This window comes from Nannobrachium achirus (genome assembly GCF_963921795.1).
Source record: "Nannobrachium achirus genome assembly, chromosome: 23".
NCBI classification, from domain to species: domain Eukaryota; kingdom Metazoa; phylum Chordata; class Actinopteri; order Myctophiformes; family Myctophidae; genus Nannobrachium; species Nannobrachium achirus.
In genome coordinates this window covers 29631262-29646574 of record NC_137830.1, presented here as the reverse complement: position 1 = coordinate 29646574, position 15313 = coordinate 29631262, and the positions used below count along the sequence as shown (strand labels likewise).

General features: G+C 40.0%; 1 protein-coding gene across 2 annotated transcripts; it reads right to left on the bottom strand.

Annotated features, from left to right (window-relative positions):
• Positions 1–360: 360 nt before the first annotated feature.
• On the bottom strand, positions 361–14554 carry mdm2 (MDM2 proto-oncogene). Of its 2 annotated transcripts, none has more exons than XM_080754505.1 (13): positions 14493–14554; positions 11124–11194; positions 10278–10352; positions 10014–10147; positions 9690–9742; positions 9526–9588; positions 9360–9439; positions 9171–9231; positions 8608–8789; positions 7914–8030; positions 6144–6206; positions 3493–3685; positions 361–1043 (listed from the first exon to the last, which is right to left on the bottom strand). In XM_080754505.1, the coding sequence occupies exons 2-13, from the start codon at positions 11175–11177 to the stop codon at positions 670–672; spliced, it is 1449 nt and encodes a 482-aa protein (XP_080610631.1). In that variant the 5' UTR covers positions 11178–11194; positions 14493–14554; the 3' UTR covers positions 361–669. The 2 variants fall into 2 exon arrangements, with proteins under 2 accessions (XP_080610631.1, XP_080610632.1); XM_080754506.1 differs by lacking the exon at positions 14493–14554 and adding an exon at positions 12564–12627.
• Between the last annotated feature and the right edge of the window lie 759 nt (positions 14555–15313).

Sequence of the window (15313 nt, the reverse complement as noted above, 5' to 3'; positions counted from 1 at the left end):
CATTTTTTTGAAAGTGAAATATCCCTTTAAATATATTATAAATAAACAAATCTTTTAAATTGCACACGTTTAACAATTCTGTACAACGTACATAGAGGGCTGGGCTGATATGAAAGGAAAAAAATGAAAAATCAGGATTGGAGGAAGAGGGCATAGTTGTGCCCAACAGGAGGAGAGCCACTCCCGCACCTCCTCCATCCCCCTGCCTCTCCACCCAGGAGAGAGAAAATCAAATTCTTCCAACATTCTATTGTGACAAATTACAATATAAAATTTTCTTTTCCATTTTTCAAAAATTGAAAAAAATAGCCGATCTACTAGCTCACTATGTGTCGCTGCGACGCGCTGTGAGCTTGTAGATCGGCTATTTTCAGAATTGTTTTGACCATTAGTAAAATCAAAATCAAAATATCGATTAAAATATCGATATATATATATGTAGCCCAGCACATTTTGAAAAAAACAAAAAAAGGTGATTAAAACCCCAGAAAAAACACTTCATCAGTCTCAGTCTCATATCAAACTATCGATAAAAACTCGATATATACTAGCCCAGCCCAATTAGAAACAAAACTGCCAAAAAACAGTTGAATTAACAAAAACAAAACTGCAAAAACAGTTTTACTCCACACCCAGAAGCTGGGCTTTAGGTGTGCAAGGAAGAATCAACTAACTAAAGAAGGTTTTGACCACCTGCTGAATGGGTTCGCGGCACACAGGGCACAACTTGTTGCGCTTCTTTAGTTTCCTCGCACACCTGAAGCAGGCCATCAGGTGGCCGGTCTTCCCATGCACAATGCAGCCGTCTTTGGGCTCTGACTGGCAAATAACACACAGGTCCGAGCCCGGGTCTGCGGCCGGGGGGACTGAGGAAGACGGTGCACAGGGGACGGCACGGGGGGGGCCCTGGGAAGAGGAATGGGAGATGGTGGAGGCCTGGGAGTAGGTCTGGGAGGACTCCTGGGGGGATGGAGAGACGGATGATGGAGGTATGGGAGTGGCTCTCCTCCCATCGGGGACATCTACACCCTCTTCTTCCACTCCTAGATGAGAAAGGACAGAAAGCCATTCAGTATTTGTATTTGTATTGGTTACGTTTCTAGTTAACCTAATTGAGACCTGAGGCAGATTCTACAAATGCCCTCTAAAATCAGTAGTTCTCACACTTTCAAAAGAAAATAAAAAATAGCAGATGTACAACAAAATAATTGAGATCCGAGTCAGCGGCCAAATACATATTTTTAAAGGTGACAAAGAAGATGAGCTGTTGCTTGTCGACTTCACCATAAGCCCGGGGGGGCAAACTCATTTTAGTTCATGGACCGGATAGGGAAAAATGTGACTTAATACAAGAATGCTCCCACGGCTTTTATAGCCTTTGAGCCGTCATGTGTCTCTGCTATAACACTGCGACGTGTTTCACATAATGAGGTTTATGTCTTAGAAGAAGACTGCCTGGCAACTAAGCATCCCCACTATGAGTGGTATTAACAGATCCAGGGGCGTCAATTGGGTATGGCAGGGGTATGCAGCTGCCATACCCTGGGTCCAGAGGGGAAAATAAGTTACTTTTAAATATAAATCCATGAATGTCTCTTTGTCTATCTGTGCTGGTTATTATGTTGTTAAATTACAGTAAAATAACTACAAATGCAAAATTTAACAAAAAGGTCATTTTAACAAGGTATTATAATGGTTGTATTCTCCCCATCTTGATTTTTTTTTAATATTCCCAGGTTCCGCAGGTCAGCTGCATACTGCACAGGTGCAATTCATTATTGTTAATTGTGGCACGTTTACTAACATGCCAAGTTTAGCTGCACTTGAACAACCGTTCCAGGCTGCCATATCCAGCCCAAGAAACCGTAGAAATGGGGGAAAACATAAAGTGTACTTCTAAAAATAAATGTATCATGACATGCCTGTTGCTAAGGTATGGCAACATGACTGGTGTCTTGCACGCGCGCACCAGTCATGTTGCCATACCTTAGCTTTTTCTGAACTGACGCCACTGAACAGATCACAGGCCACAGTCTAATTAGCTGAAAGCATATACTCAAGTAAAGAACTTGATAAGCTTATTAATAAGCTGCTCTTTCCGTTACACAATACGCACTTTAAGTATTTTTTAATTGTAACCTTTTATTCACAAGTTTGATTCCAGTCAATTAACACATTGAGAATACAATGAATATGGTCGCTGTCAGGCTGAAACCTCTTGTCCACAACCGTTACTTTTCAGGGAATTGAACAGTGTTCCAATGGATCCAATGTGTCATCATTTAGTCACAAGCTCTTGTTCAACATTTATAAAACCCACACACACACTTAACTTTCACTTACACCACTTCAAAAGATAGCGTAAATAGGTAGTAAATAGTAGGGCAGGGGTCTTCAACGTTTTCAAGCCAAGGACCCCTTAGTTGAGAGATGAAGCAGGGACCCCCACGACCTGTTCATACATTCCATGTAGTTTCATCGTTTGACAGCACGATCATCAGTGTATTTTGGATTCATGTCCATTAGTTTTTTCAGATATTTAACCACTTGAGCAAGTTGAGCATAGCCTGACACTCAGCCTGAATTGACATTTCGTTTCACTTCATTATTCAGTCTGAACTCGCTTCCCCCCAGGGCGATTGCAGGGATGGGCGTTGCCAAAAAGAGGCAGTCTTCAGCGATTGGTTCACCGACCAACACATGACTGGCTGGCTAGTGGCTAGCCTGTTGCTTGCTAGTGCTACTTGCTAACCAAAGAAACAGTCAGAATAGGAGCACTAAGAACTAGTAATCAAACACAACATAACATGCCTGCTACTGGTGTTTCATAGCGAGATCGATATGATCGCATTTTACCGCAATTTACCGCATTTTACCGCGACACGATGCACGGTACGGCGGCGGCGCTGGTGTACTTGGAAACACACATGAATTCTGGGAAACCCCCACCCACGCTGATCACAAGACGCTGATTCACGACGCTGATTCGCCGATCGGATTTTCAACCGAGGAAGGACTCTTCAATGAGAGCACTTCTAGACCCCTGAATCGCCAAAACAAAAAAATTAAAGGGGTGTGGCTAGCGATTCAGGGTCTGGAACTAGGCTAACTTGAGCAGTCATTACCAAATAAACTTGACCTTTTACTATGTACTTAGTCTTTCCCCCCTCTACACCAAACCTCTTTGCCGAAAAGATCAGATCTACAAGCTCACGCCACCTCTCAGCGCGAGGCGTTGTGAGCTTGTAGATCTGTTATTTTTGGCTACAGTTCTCATATGGACAGTAGGGTTCAAGTTGTTAATATAAAAAGTATTGCAAGATTTGGAGGACCCCCTGTAGTAACTCTGAGGACCCCCTAGGGGTCCCGGACCCCCTATTGAAGACCCCTGCAGTAGGGCATTCATTTATGGAAAACACATAAAACAATTAAACATGGAGATACAAGGTTTTGGCCCGACGGCGACGATATTAAATATCAAACATCAGTTACCTGGATGTTCTGCTGATGTCGATTTGTCGGGTCCAGGGGAGGGTTTGGGGGCCAGGGGACTGGGGTTAATGCTGAGGTAGGGATTGTTAGGGTACACATCTCGCAGCCAATCCTGACGTAAGGACCAACAACGGTTACAATTTCTGGGCAAGGGTGGATTCAGCTCGTCACACTTAAGACATCTCCAATAGTCCTAACATTCACACACACACGCACATTCACACAAAATGTGTTAAAATCAGAGCCGTAACCACTGAAAAATCGATGATTTGAATAGTCAGGCGAAGACCCCACCCCCCCCGCACACCCTGTCGACGGCAATAATTTGATTCCAGCACTCTACGTTTCTCCTCTCCTTTTTTTACTTGTTTATTTCTTCCTAATATAGTATCAGTTAACTTTGGTGTCACTCACCCAGTTAGTTATCTACTGCCAGGATATCATATTACAAGCTTCCAATTAAAGTGGCTTTAAATCCGCATAGTTTTTCAATTTCTTTTGAAGCCACTGGGGCTGGTCAGAAGTAAACCAAAGAACAGACTTGGACTTGGATTGAATGCAAGATTTCGGCCTACGTTCATATTTATGGCATGGAAACCATGCTCTTGTGACTTAAATTAAAACTAGCTAGCTATGTAGTTCTATAACGGATTAATTACTTTTAAATGCTCCAATAATATTCATAATAATCTGTTGCACTTAAATGTGTACTTTTGTCATAAAGACCTATATTTATAGATAAAACAAATCATTGAAAATTCTCAATTAAAATCACAAATCCGATTTGACCAGTTAGGTACAACCCTGCCGTCTATGATCATTTACAAATATTTAATTTCATTGCGATACCGAGAGATCACTGAAGCTTATTTATAAGAATCATATCTAATATATGAAACTCACATCCAGTGTACAGAAAGTGGTTCTTTTGATGAGTAATTGCATTACTATAATTGTTTGAGTATATCAATATAAAAACCTCCCATAATATTAATGTAAAATAATCCCATACGAACGTAAAAAGAACATCCCAAAATCCTATGATATCAATGCAAAACAACCTATAATAGAATTGTAAAATAATACCATAATAACAATGTAAAAACATTTGTGTGTGTGTGTGTGTGTGTGTGTGTGTGTGTGTGTGTGTGTGGGGGGGGGGGGGGGGGGGGGGGGGGGGGGGGTTGGGGGGGGGGTGTAGAGGCTGGCCAGTGTGGGTACATATCTTTGAGTAGCTTGTGTGATGCTTGGTGCTTGCATGAATTAAATCTTATAACAATGCAATCTAGGATTAAGGTTAGGCATAGATTCACTGAGTTTACGATTAGGACAAAGGTTAGGCATACTTTTACTGAGTTAAGGTCTACAATTAAGGTTAGTTTTAGGCACAGTTTGACAAAGGATAAGTAAGTAGTTCGGAGAGGCTTATTATCGGTATCAGCCGAGAACGCAGTTCTATGAGTCTATCCCCATTACAATGCGCTAAACTCCTGGGAGATGATTGCTTAGGTGGAGCAGCACTCCTATAATATGAGCTTCCAGTACTTACTGCACTCAAGCCATGCAATTCATACGCAGAGTTGGCGGTGCCATGGATCGAACCCATGGCCTTGGCTTGTGGTTCAAAGGTGAGATGGTTATGGTTAGGCATAGTTTTACTGAGGTTAAGCATAATATTAGGCATAGTTTTACTGAGGTTATGGTTAGAATTAAGGATAAGGTTAGGCATACAGCAAGGCAGAGGTCTCACAGAGAACTGCCTGTCAAAGCGACTACTGGCTTATAGCAGTGCGTCCTCCCCGGGTCTTGGCTCAACTATTGTGTAGAAAGGAATAAAACGTGGCGCACGGTGCCGCCTGTGTGTGTTTGCTTAGTGTAATTAGCTGCAGCGTTGTGTTGCAATCAGTCGCAGCCGTTAATGCCGTGCTCATACATACACACAGACATTCAAACACACACAGAGTCACTTCTAGAAGTGACCTGTTACACTTAAGGCGCAGTAAGTGATCGTCTTTTATTAAACTAAGTGTTATAGCTCAATATTCTGATAGTAACCATTTGTATGGAGTGTTGGTTCAGTAACACTAACATCTCTCCAGCTCTTTAACAGAAAAAGCATTTTCCAGGGTCAGGATTACCATTTTATCCAATCAGGAGAGAGAACTCATACAGGATAGAGGATGAACAAATGAAATTAGAGGTGATTAAATAAATGATCACAAAATATTTGAACTGGAACACTATCAAATCGAAGCTGATAAATGGGTACGCCCTCCTGATTGGCTGAAATGTGAAAACTGAAAATGTATTCTCTGTTAGAGCTGTAGAGACAGGAAGGCCTTTCTTACTGAACAGTACAGCAATGATTACAATCACAATAGAGCCTTAAAATTTCACAAAACACTTTCGTTTCAACAAAATAATATCACTTACTCTACCTTAAAGAAATATATCACATCTACATTTAAGAAACACATCTGGAGATGTGCAGAATTTAGATAATTGTTTTATGTTTGTATGAATAATTCATGGTTTATCCTTATTATGTACCCTGTTTGTGTGTGTCTATGGAGGATGGGGGGGTGGGGTGTGCGTGCGTGAGTGAGTGAATGTATGTGAGCGTGCGTGCGTGTATGCATGCGTGCGCTTACAGCTTCTGTGATTTCGGTGTCTGTATCGGTGTCGTCATCTTCGTAGATGGTCACCTCATACACCTGACAGACAATAATAATCAAAATAAATAATTCATAATATAGCACCTTTCAAGATGAACACTGCTTTTCCTCAACAATAAATTAACAAACAAACAAAAGGCTGTGTGAGTAATAATAAGTGTCTCTTCAGAGCTGTCTCTTAACCCATTAAAACCAGTAAAGCATACTTTACTGGTTTTACATTTTGGATTTTCAAAATGAGCTCACGGCACATTACTCCTTTTGCCAGCTTTTTTTTAGCATGTTCTTGAAATATCTTGTGTCTCAAGTGTCTTGAAATTTTTTGAATAATCCCTTTTTTCTCCACACAATTCTTCTCTTCTGGGATGTCCCCGTCACAAAAAAATGTCAGGTGGGGGTCGACAACCTAAATATATACAAGTATATCAATATATATATATCAATATCAATATATCCATGGCACGGAAAGAGAACCACTGATTTAGAAGGCATTTGTAGAATCGGGCTCCAGAGTCCAGGAGGAGCATGGCAAATATTAACAACACAATTTAATCGAATTTAACACATTGTAAAAGAACACTGAACACAGTAACAATATAAAACAATTACAAGTCTTGCTAATTCTTTAACCTAGCGACCCAACATCCTATTCACCATATTCCTGGCCCTCTCTATGGAAGCTGCCATTTTCTTTTACAGAGGGCGCTAAAGAGTTTTTCTCTGTGTGCTGCTTCAAAAAACATCTTTTCACTTCCTCCCAAGTAAGGAAGTGACACAGAATTGTCTGTTGCCAGATTTTGCCAAAGAAATAAGCCCAACAGAAGCAACTAGGCTATGCTACTTTACATTTACAATTGAAAATAGCAGATCAGCAAGCTCACAATGTGTCACATTGCGACAGGGACGTATCTCCATTCCAACATGTCTCCATTCCGAAATTGACTTCTTATTGTCGTGAGTGGCAACACTTCGATAGAGGTTTAGAGTTAGGGATAGGGTTAGTGTCGGAAAGGAGACATGTCGGAATGGAGACATGTAACCCATTGCGACACGTTGTGAGCTTGTATATTTGCTATTTAAAAAATATTGAGGGGGGAAAAAATGAAATTTGAACATAAATCAGATGGGGGTCTGCGACTGTGGACAAATATGTTAATCTGGGGTCCTTGATATGAAAAGATTTGGGAACCACTGGTTTAAAAAATATTAGAAAGTAAGCCCAATAAGAAACTATACTATTTTTTTTATTATAAGCAGACATGGCAACTCAGGTACATTCAGAGCCCAGAGCGCCAACAACTGACACTTTAATGCAAGGACAACAGGAAACCAAATGATGTTTTTCAGGCCAGCTTTTTCAGCCTCCGCCTTTCAGGATATGAACAGGAAGCCAGGAATAACGTGAATAAAGTGGTTACTGTGTTACGTGGTGTGTGTGTGTGTTTATGTGAGTGTTATATCTAGACCTACTGCACATACACTATGAAACGGAGCTGCTACCTTTAAAAGCATTTTGAGAAAACGTAATGCTGCTATTTCATTCCAAAAGCTTTATACCCTCTATATATAATACAATATATATAATACAATATAATACAATACTGTACCCCCTCCAACTGTATATATATTCCCCATAAACTGTTTTTATTTTATTTGTCACTTGCTTTGGAAATGTAAACATATGTTTTCTCATGCCAATAAAGCTCCTTTGAATTGGTGTGTGTGTGTGTGTGTGTGTGTGTGTACCTGGTCATCATCGGACAGAGACGTGTCTTCGTCCAAGTCATTGTCACCATCATCAGAGTCGATGGACTCAACTTCAAACTCCACACTGAAGCGGTCGGACCTGTCTGACCTGTTGGACTACACACACACACACACACACACACACACACACACACACACACACACACACACACACACACACACACACACACACACACACACACACAAATGTATTAAACTAAATATTGCAAAGACAATTAGCTGGGTGATGATATCACATCTCGTCCTCCCCTGCTAAATGACAGAGAGTTGTAAACCAAATGGACCCTTATAGATCTTGAACTCTAGTAAAATAAAACCAAGTTTTGGTTTCTTTTAACCACTCAAAGTAAAATTATTGTTAAACAGTTGCATTACTTTAAGTGTACACAATTAGAGAATGTTTTTTTCTTATCCAACGATAACAAAATATTATATTACGTATTGGGTCTGAGAGGCTAAATCTCATCAAATTGGTGGCGGGGGCTCAAATGCAGAATAAATAATGGACCTTGATATGAAAAAAGGTTGAAAGCCACTGTGATATATAACAAACATTAACAAGATAATATGAATGTGTGTGTGTGTGTGTGTGTGTGTGTGTGTGTGTGTGTGTGTGTGTGTGTGTGTGTGTGTGTGTGTGTGTGTGTGTGTGTGGTCACTGAGGTGTACTCACTACATAGCTGTGGGCGTCAGAAGACTGGCTGTCGTGTCGGACTCTGTCCTGCTCATTCCTCAGGTCCTCGACCACATACCAGGAACGATTGTTGTCGAAGGTCACAGAGTAGTTGTCACCTCTCCTCCTCTTCCTCTCGCCATCCGAGTCGTCCTCTTCGCCACCATCATTGTTAGATGTACCTGATGAACAACACATTGATCCATAAAACCTGGAATTGTATAAATTTTAGCTATTGAAAAATAGCAGATATACAAGCTCACAGCACGGCACCGAGTGCAAGTGCAAGCTTGTAGATCAGCTATTTTTGAAAAGCCGTGAAAATGTGTGCAAATCTTTGAATATATGTATTTTTAAAACGAAAATGTGTAACTCAAATATTTGCTTCTGAGTGGATCCCTAACTAAAATTTTTGAGATGGGGGTCCGTGGCCAAATAAATATCATTTTGGGGGTCCTTGACATGAAAAGGTTTGAGAGCCACCGATTTAGAAAAAGGATTTAGAAGACATTCATGTCCATCAAGGTTTCTGCATGACAGCAACGATATGACAATAAACTGACCTGCTTCACTCCTCCTTCGCCTCCTGCTGCCTGAAGTGGAATGGTCACTGTCTGCATTGTCCTGGATACACACACATGCATCAAGATGTCATGATGTGCTGATTAGTGCACATGTCCTGACTAAGTAGGTGAAACTCAAATTACAGCCAGACATCAGTCACTGTGAGTGAGTGAGTGAGTGAGCATCACCTCAGGTGGTCTGTCAGGCGGTCCGTCAGGTGGTCTAACTTGCTGACTGAGGTTTTGTTGTTGAGTGGCAAGACAGGACTCTGAAAGAAACAGACAGACAGTAGAATGTAAGAATGTGCATTTTTAAATGAGGAGAGGAGAGGAGAGAAGAGGAGAGGAGAGCTACCTTGGATTTTGACCTCAGGTGGTCTGGCTAGCTGGCTGTGTAGTAGAGGGGCATTGGGAGGCTCTGACAAGAGACAAGACAGACACAGACAAGAATTAGTTGAATGCACATTCAATTAAATGTTTTAAATAAAAAGTACAAAGAGGAGGGGGGAGAGGAGCTACCTTGTATTGTTCTGACAGGCACAAGGTTCTTCGTAATCATTTGAAAGAGGGGCCTGAAAAATGATTGGTTGTGATCAGAACATCATCAAGATGTCACAATCATGAAACAGCCCTGGTCAGCAGTAGAGCACATATACGGTAGTGTAGTATTTATTTATGTCCGCGACACATGCAGAGAGCTGTGTGTGTGTGTGTGTGTGTGTGTGTGTGTGTGTGTGTGTGTGTGTGTGTGTGTGTGTGTATATGTGTGTGTGTGTGTGTGTGTGTGTGTGTGTGTGTGTGTGTGTGTGTGTGTGTGTGTGTGTGTGTGTGTGTGTGTGTTACCCTGGTTCTTTAACAGAGAAGCTCTCGACACCCAGGACTGTCCCCAGCATATCCTGGGAACAGTGCACAATGTGTTGTTGTGTTTGGTCATAAAGTTGCTTCTTCATAATGTACTGGCCTAGATAGTACATAACCTGGAGGGCGAGAGGAGGAGAGGTGTTAAGCAGGGCAAGCAGCTATGATATAATCTGTGCAATTTGGAGTTAATTATAATTTACTTGAGTATTTCCATTTTGTGAATCAAGAAGACCTTTGTTTTCTTACCTCTCTCATACTGAGGATATCTTTAGTGGCTCCCGCGATTTTGAGCAGAGCATTGAATTCTATCTTAGGTCGGACCTACACACAGACGCACACAAATCAGTTACACAATCTATAAAAGTACAGAGTGTTCTGAGGCTACTTGATCATACTACAGCGTCATACAAAAGTATCGAAAGTTGCAGATACACAAGCGTAGTGTGAAGCATCGCTTTTTGAGAGCCTGTAGATCTCCTACTTTTTAATTGAAATCCTGAAAAGAGTGTTGGACAGAGGAGGTTTCCTCCCACGACTGAGAAGATACCTTCCAGCCGGTTTTGTTATCATGTGTACTACTCTGTGTAAAGAACTGAAGCAGTCTTGTGACAAGAATTGACCCGAGGGTGCAACTTATTCATCTTTGTCCTATGATTCTGTCCCAACAATCTGAAGAGATCACAGAACTAAGATGCCACTGCTTGCTGGCCCGGCATTAACCGTTTTGTCAGAGAAATACTGTGTACTTTCTACAGAGCTGTGTATAGCATGTACTTCTCCCAAAGCTCATATACACTATAATAAACTTGTCTCCCATTCGCCTTGCCCCAACACCCTGCTTAACCCAAAACTCCATGACACTCCTAACGATATAACTTTTATTATAATAATAAACCCATCTGCTTGGCAAATGAGCTCAAAAGTTAATTTCACACACAGCTTCATATACTGTACAGATATACATGACATATACACATTACAACACAATCTATACACACATACAAAACACTGACAAGTTAACAAATGCACAACACAACCTCCCTGGACAGACAGACAAAAGTGCATAACCCATTCTCTATGTCAGTAGCTTACCAGTTGCCTGTCCGCGTCAGTGAAGTCTCTACGGGGATCAATGTTAGTTGACATTCTGCTGTTCTAATTTACTGCAAAACAAACACAAAACAGAAAACAAAACCTTAGCTTATTGTTGACTGCTGCATTTTGCAGTTGTTTGTAGCCTAGATTTATTTAAGGTAATTTCACAGAGGCATTAGAAATTACATTTCCATTAACATTAGAGGTCATACACTGTCAGTTTTTTCTTTTTTCTCCACCTTAAATAACACCATATTTGTATTTTTTGATGACAAGTAATTTTCTGTGCCCTGTTGATTAATTAAATGCATAGGACCACAATGGAAACCGCTTAAATGCTTTACTGTACCTTTTCTTTTTACTAAGTAGTAAGTATGTATTCAGTCAAAGCTTACAAAGACACAGAGAAAAGGATTTTACAATAAGATAAGGAGCAGAACTTGTAACACATCCATCAAAGAAGACCATGGAGTGACTAGGACTGTCACTAGGGCTGTCACAATTATTACATAATCGTCTAATCGCGATTATTTTGACATAATCGCAATTCTTTTTCATAATCGTTTCCATGTTGAAAATGTTCATATTAAAAATGTAAATAAAATAGCAGAAATAGCAGATCTACAAGCTCACTACGCGTTGCATCGTGACACGTGTTGTTTTTTAAGTATAAAGTTGTCAAATAAGTCAGTAATTTCTTTTTATATTTAGGTCCTGTGTCATATCTACCATGTGCAACTTCAAAGCCAAACAGGAATGTAGTTGTCAACGACAAAAACACAATTAAATCGTTAATCACAATTATTTGAGTGACAATGAATCGTCATGCAAAATGTCATAATCGTGACAGCCCTAACTGTCACAATCATAATCATGTTTTTTGGCATTGAACATTGTAACATATAAATACATTTTTATTTTCTGTTTGGCTTTTAGGCTTAGTAAACAGAAATTGCACAGATAACTTTCAATTTGTTTTACCAAATAATTGCAATCAGACAATTATCTAAAAATTGTGACAGGCCTGGGGCCGACTATTATAAAAGAAATGACTTGTCCTCTTCACTTCCAAAAACAAATAATAATAATTGGGAGCAGGAGGAATTACTGTTGAATACAGAGAACTTCATGTCAGGAAAACAACCAAATAATATATGCACCAAAATGTCATCCCTGTCAACCCTATAAATCTATTTTAGTGAAGAAGACTGTGTGCAGGAGTCCTTTCTTCAACATTACAAAAGATACAATTAAAACAAAGATTTTAGCATAGGAGTCATCATCAGAACAGAAGACTGATAATGTCAAGCTCTCACACAAACACGTCATTCAATTTGAAACCAAAGCCAAACACAACCCCTAAACAAGCTTGTATAACAAATAATACACTCAAATAATAGTATACCCTCTCCATCATAAACAAACAAGGTTTCTTACCTATAGTATGTTTAAATAAATAGATCTGATCATCACCTATACATGCTGAGTTCTGTACATAAAGTGCAGCAGTGAGAGAGAAGACTGAAACGCTCAGCCCTTATATACTGTCTGTAGCTCTGACAAGACATGTCAGGACAGAACACACACACACACACACACACACACACACACACACACACACAGTTTAGAGATTTAATAAAAACATACTCACTATAGGCCTATATTACAAGTTATATAACTATATTGCATAATAGCAACAATAGAACTGTTTAATATAATACATTGCATAGTATAAGATTAAACTATATAATATAGCTGTCTAGACATGTCGTGGCTAGTTTGCTATGAGTCATTACTTCTACGTCATCATTAGTCAGTTAATTTAAAAATGTAAAATGTTTGTTCCTTTTATTATGTTAACCTCAGTTACAATAACCATAAAGAATAAAAAAATAAAATAAGCTATTTTCGAAACTTTTAAAGTGGTTGACTTGATGTGCATTTCACCTACCGGTATTTTATGTAATTTGAAATTAAAGCATCATATAGGCCTACTACACAATGTAGATTGACGATATTTTATTCAGCCTTGGCAATTAATTACCTATAAAAACATTTAAATAGTTTATTTTTAGCTCAACTATAGCCTAATGAGTGGGATAGAACTACTACGATGTAGCTGGAATGGATGATGAACTCGATGACTCAACAAGTGGTTACTGGAAACTGTAAACAGTACATGACACACACATGCTGCGTTCACAACGAAAGCGACAGGACAGGCTCCATTTCCAATGGAAGCCAGCGACGTAAAACGGGGAAATCGCGCTCGTGTGTGTAGCTGCCTGCAACACAATCTAGAAGGCTACGACCAAAGTGTTATTCCACTCACCTTCTCCCTTCGCGGCACAATTCCTACTATGCAATGTAATTAGAAATGTCAACCCCGGAATTAATATTTTTCTTTATATATTAACATTTCTGCACGCTTGTGCATCAACGGCGACAGTGTGAACGCAGCTGCGACACGCACGAGAGGAGAGCAGAAAGATATGCCCGGGCTTGTCTTGGATGTACATTTTTGCACGTGCCGGTGACACATCGCAGCGCGACGCGTTGTGAGCTTGTAGATCGGATATTTTCGACACTACGCGCCACCAAACCCAGCCTCCCCCAGTTTGTAGTTTTTCAAGCACATATAGCGTAATTTGCATGATTTATGTCAGGGCTTGGCTTGAAGGTAGCGGGTTGTCATTCTTTTAACAGGCAACAAAAGGACGCGTTTTCACAGATAATAGACGTAACATTTACCTCTGAATGGAGACCGCCAAATGAACTTTAGATGCAGTAGTAGAAAAGTATTTGTATCAAACTGTACCAAAAGTATAAAGTACTCCTTATGCAGAGTACGTCAAAATTGACATAAGTACAGTACTGCAGTAAATGTATTATGGTTACTTTAGTTTACACCACTGATTTCTAAAGCATCATGTGTTCGGAGCTTTCAGTCAACTGATTGATAGCAATAAACAAAACAAAGGGGAGCTTTTACTATTTTTAATTTGTCGCGCAAAAGTGCGCCTATCACAACTAACCATAACTAAACGAATGGAGTTTAAAAGCAGACTGTTTGTTGCCTGTTTGAACAAAGAAATCTAACTCTCCCGGCAGCGCGGTGTCCGCGTTTTTCTGCCCGTCTCGGTGCTTCCCTCTCCGGGTCTGTTCACTCGGGAAAACACGAGGCTCCGCGGCCTGCTGCCATGTTCCTAGCTAGTCTGTGGTTCCTAGTGCAAAAAACACACCTCACTCGGGTTTACACACGAACCAGAGCCACGCATCTTATCTGCACACCACAACTTTACACTAACACGACGCAATACCTTTAATAACGAGATGAATGTCCATAATACGACGTTTAACTCATACCTGTTACCCAAGTAGCCATGAATCTCCAAGTAGCAGCCAAACGCGTGCAGCTGTTTTGGTTCGAAGCTAGAATCACTGTCCCAACAAGGATTCGTCTGTGACGTCGACGTCATGCGGAAATGTTTCAGTTAAGATTGGGGTTGGGAAGTGGAGTGCATTTCCTGATCACGTCACAGACTAAACCTTGTGTACCTGACTCTGTCAATTTCTATGTTTGAACCTGTCGCCCCCGCAACATGAGGACTTGAGCCACGATATTATATTAAAAAAAATGAATGAATGAATGAGTCATTAAGTTCAAACTTGATTTGTTATTTTAATTCACATCCACAAAATATATCAAATAACGTCTTTAAAACCACAATACATGTCCTGTAGTTTGTTTGTTTGATTGTTTGTTTGATTCATTCATTCATTCATTGAATACTTGATTAACAGTTTGCAAACAGAAAAGCACAGGGAAGTAGCCTACAGTTCAATACAAGGTCAACTAAGAGGATTAAACCCAAGAAAGCACAATGTCTTGTTTCCATTGGGGACAGACAAATAGGCATATGGCCTACAGTAGCCTACTATGCAAAACCATCATATAGCCTAAACAGAATCTGATTATACTGCTCTGGCCTAAACAAGTGGCAATCAAGTGGTATTTGTTCCCCTCATTGATTTAAGTCATGTGAATCATCAGTTTACATTACAGAAACTACCTGATTGATTACTCTATCTCTCCTGATCAATGATTGAGTCTGATGACCATTGGGTCATCAGACTCAATCATTGATTGTTTTTTATTTTTTATTTTTTATTTTTTATTGAATACT

Coding starts and splice junctions, on each gene's coding strand:
- mdm2 (XM_080754505.1), bottom strand. CDS start 11,177: ATGTCAACTAACATTGATCCCCGTAGAGACTTCACTGACGCGGACAGG. Junction 10,353..11,123: donor CTGACGCGGACAGGCAACTG/GTAAGCTACTGA, acceptor GTCTGTGTGTAG/GTCCGACCTAAGATAGAATT. Junction 9,232..9,359: donor CGCCTGACAGACCACCTGAG/GTGATGCTCACT, acceptor GTGTGTATCCAG/GACAATGCAGACAGTGACCA.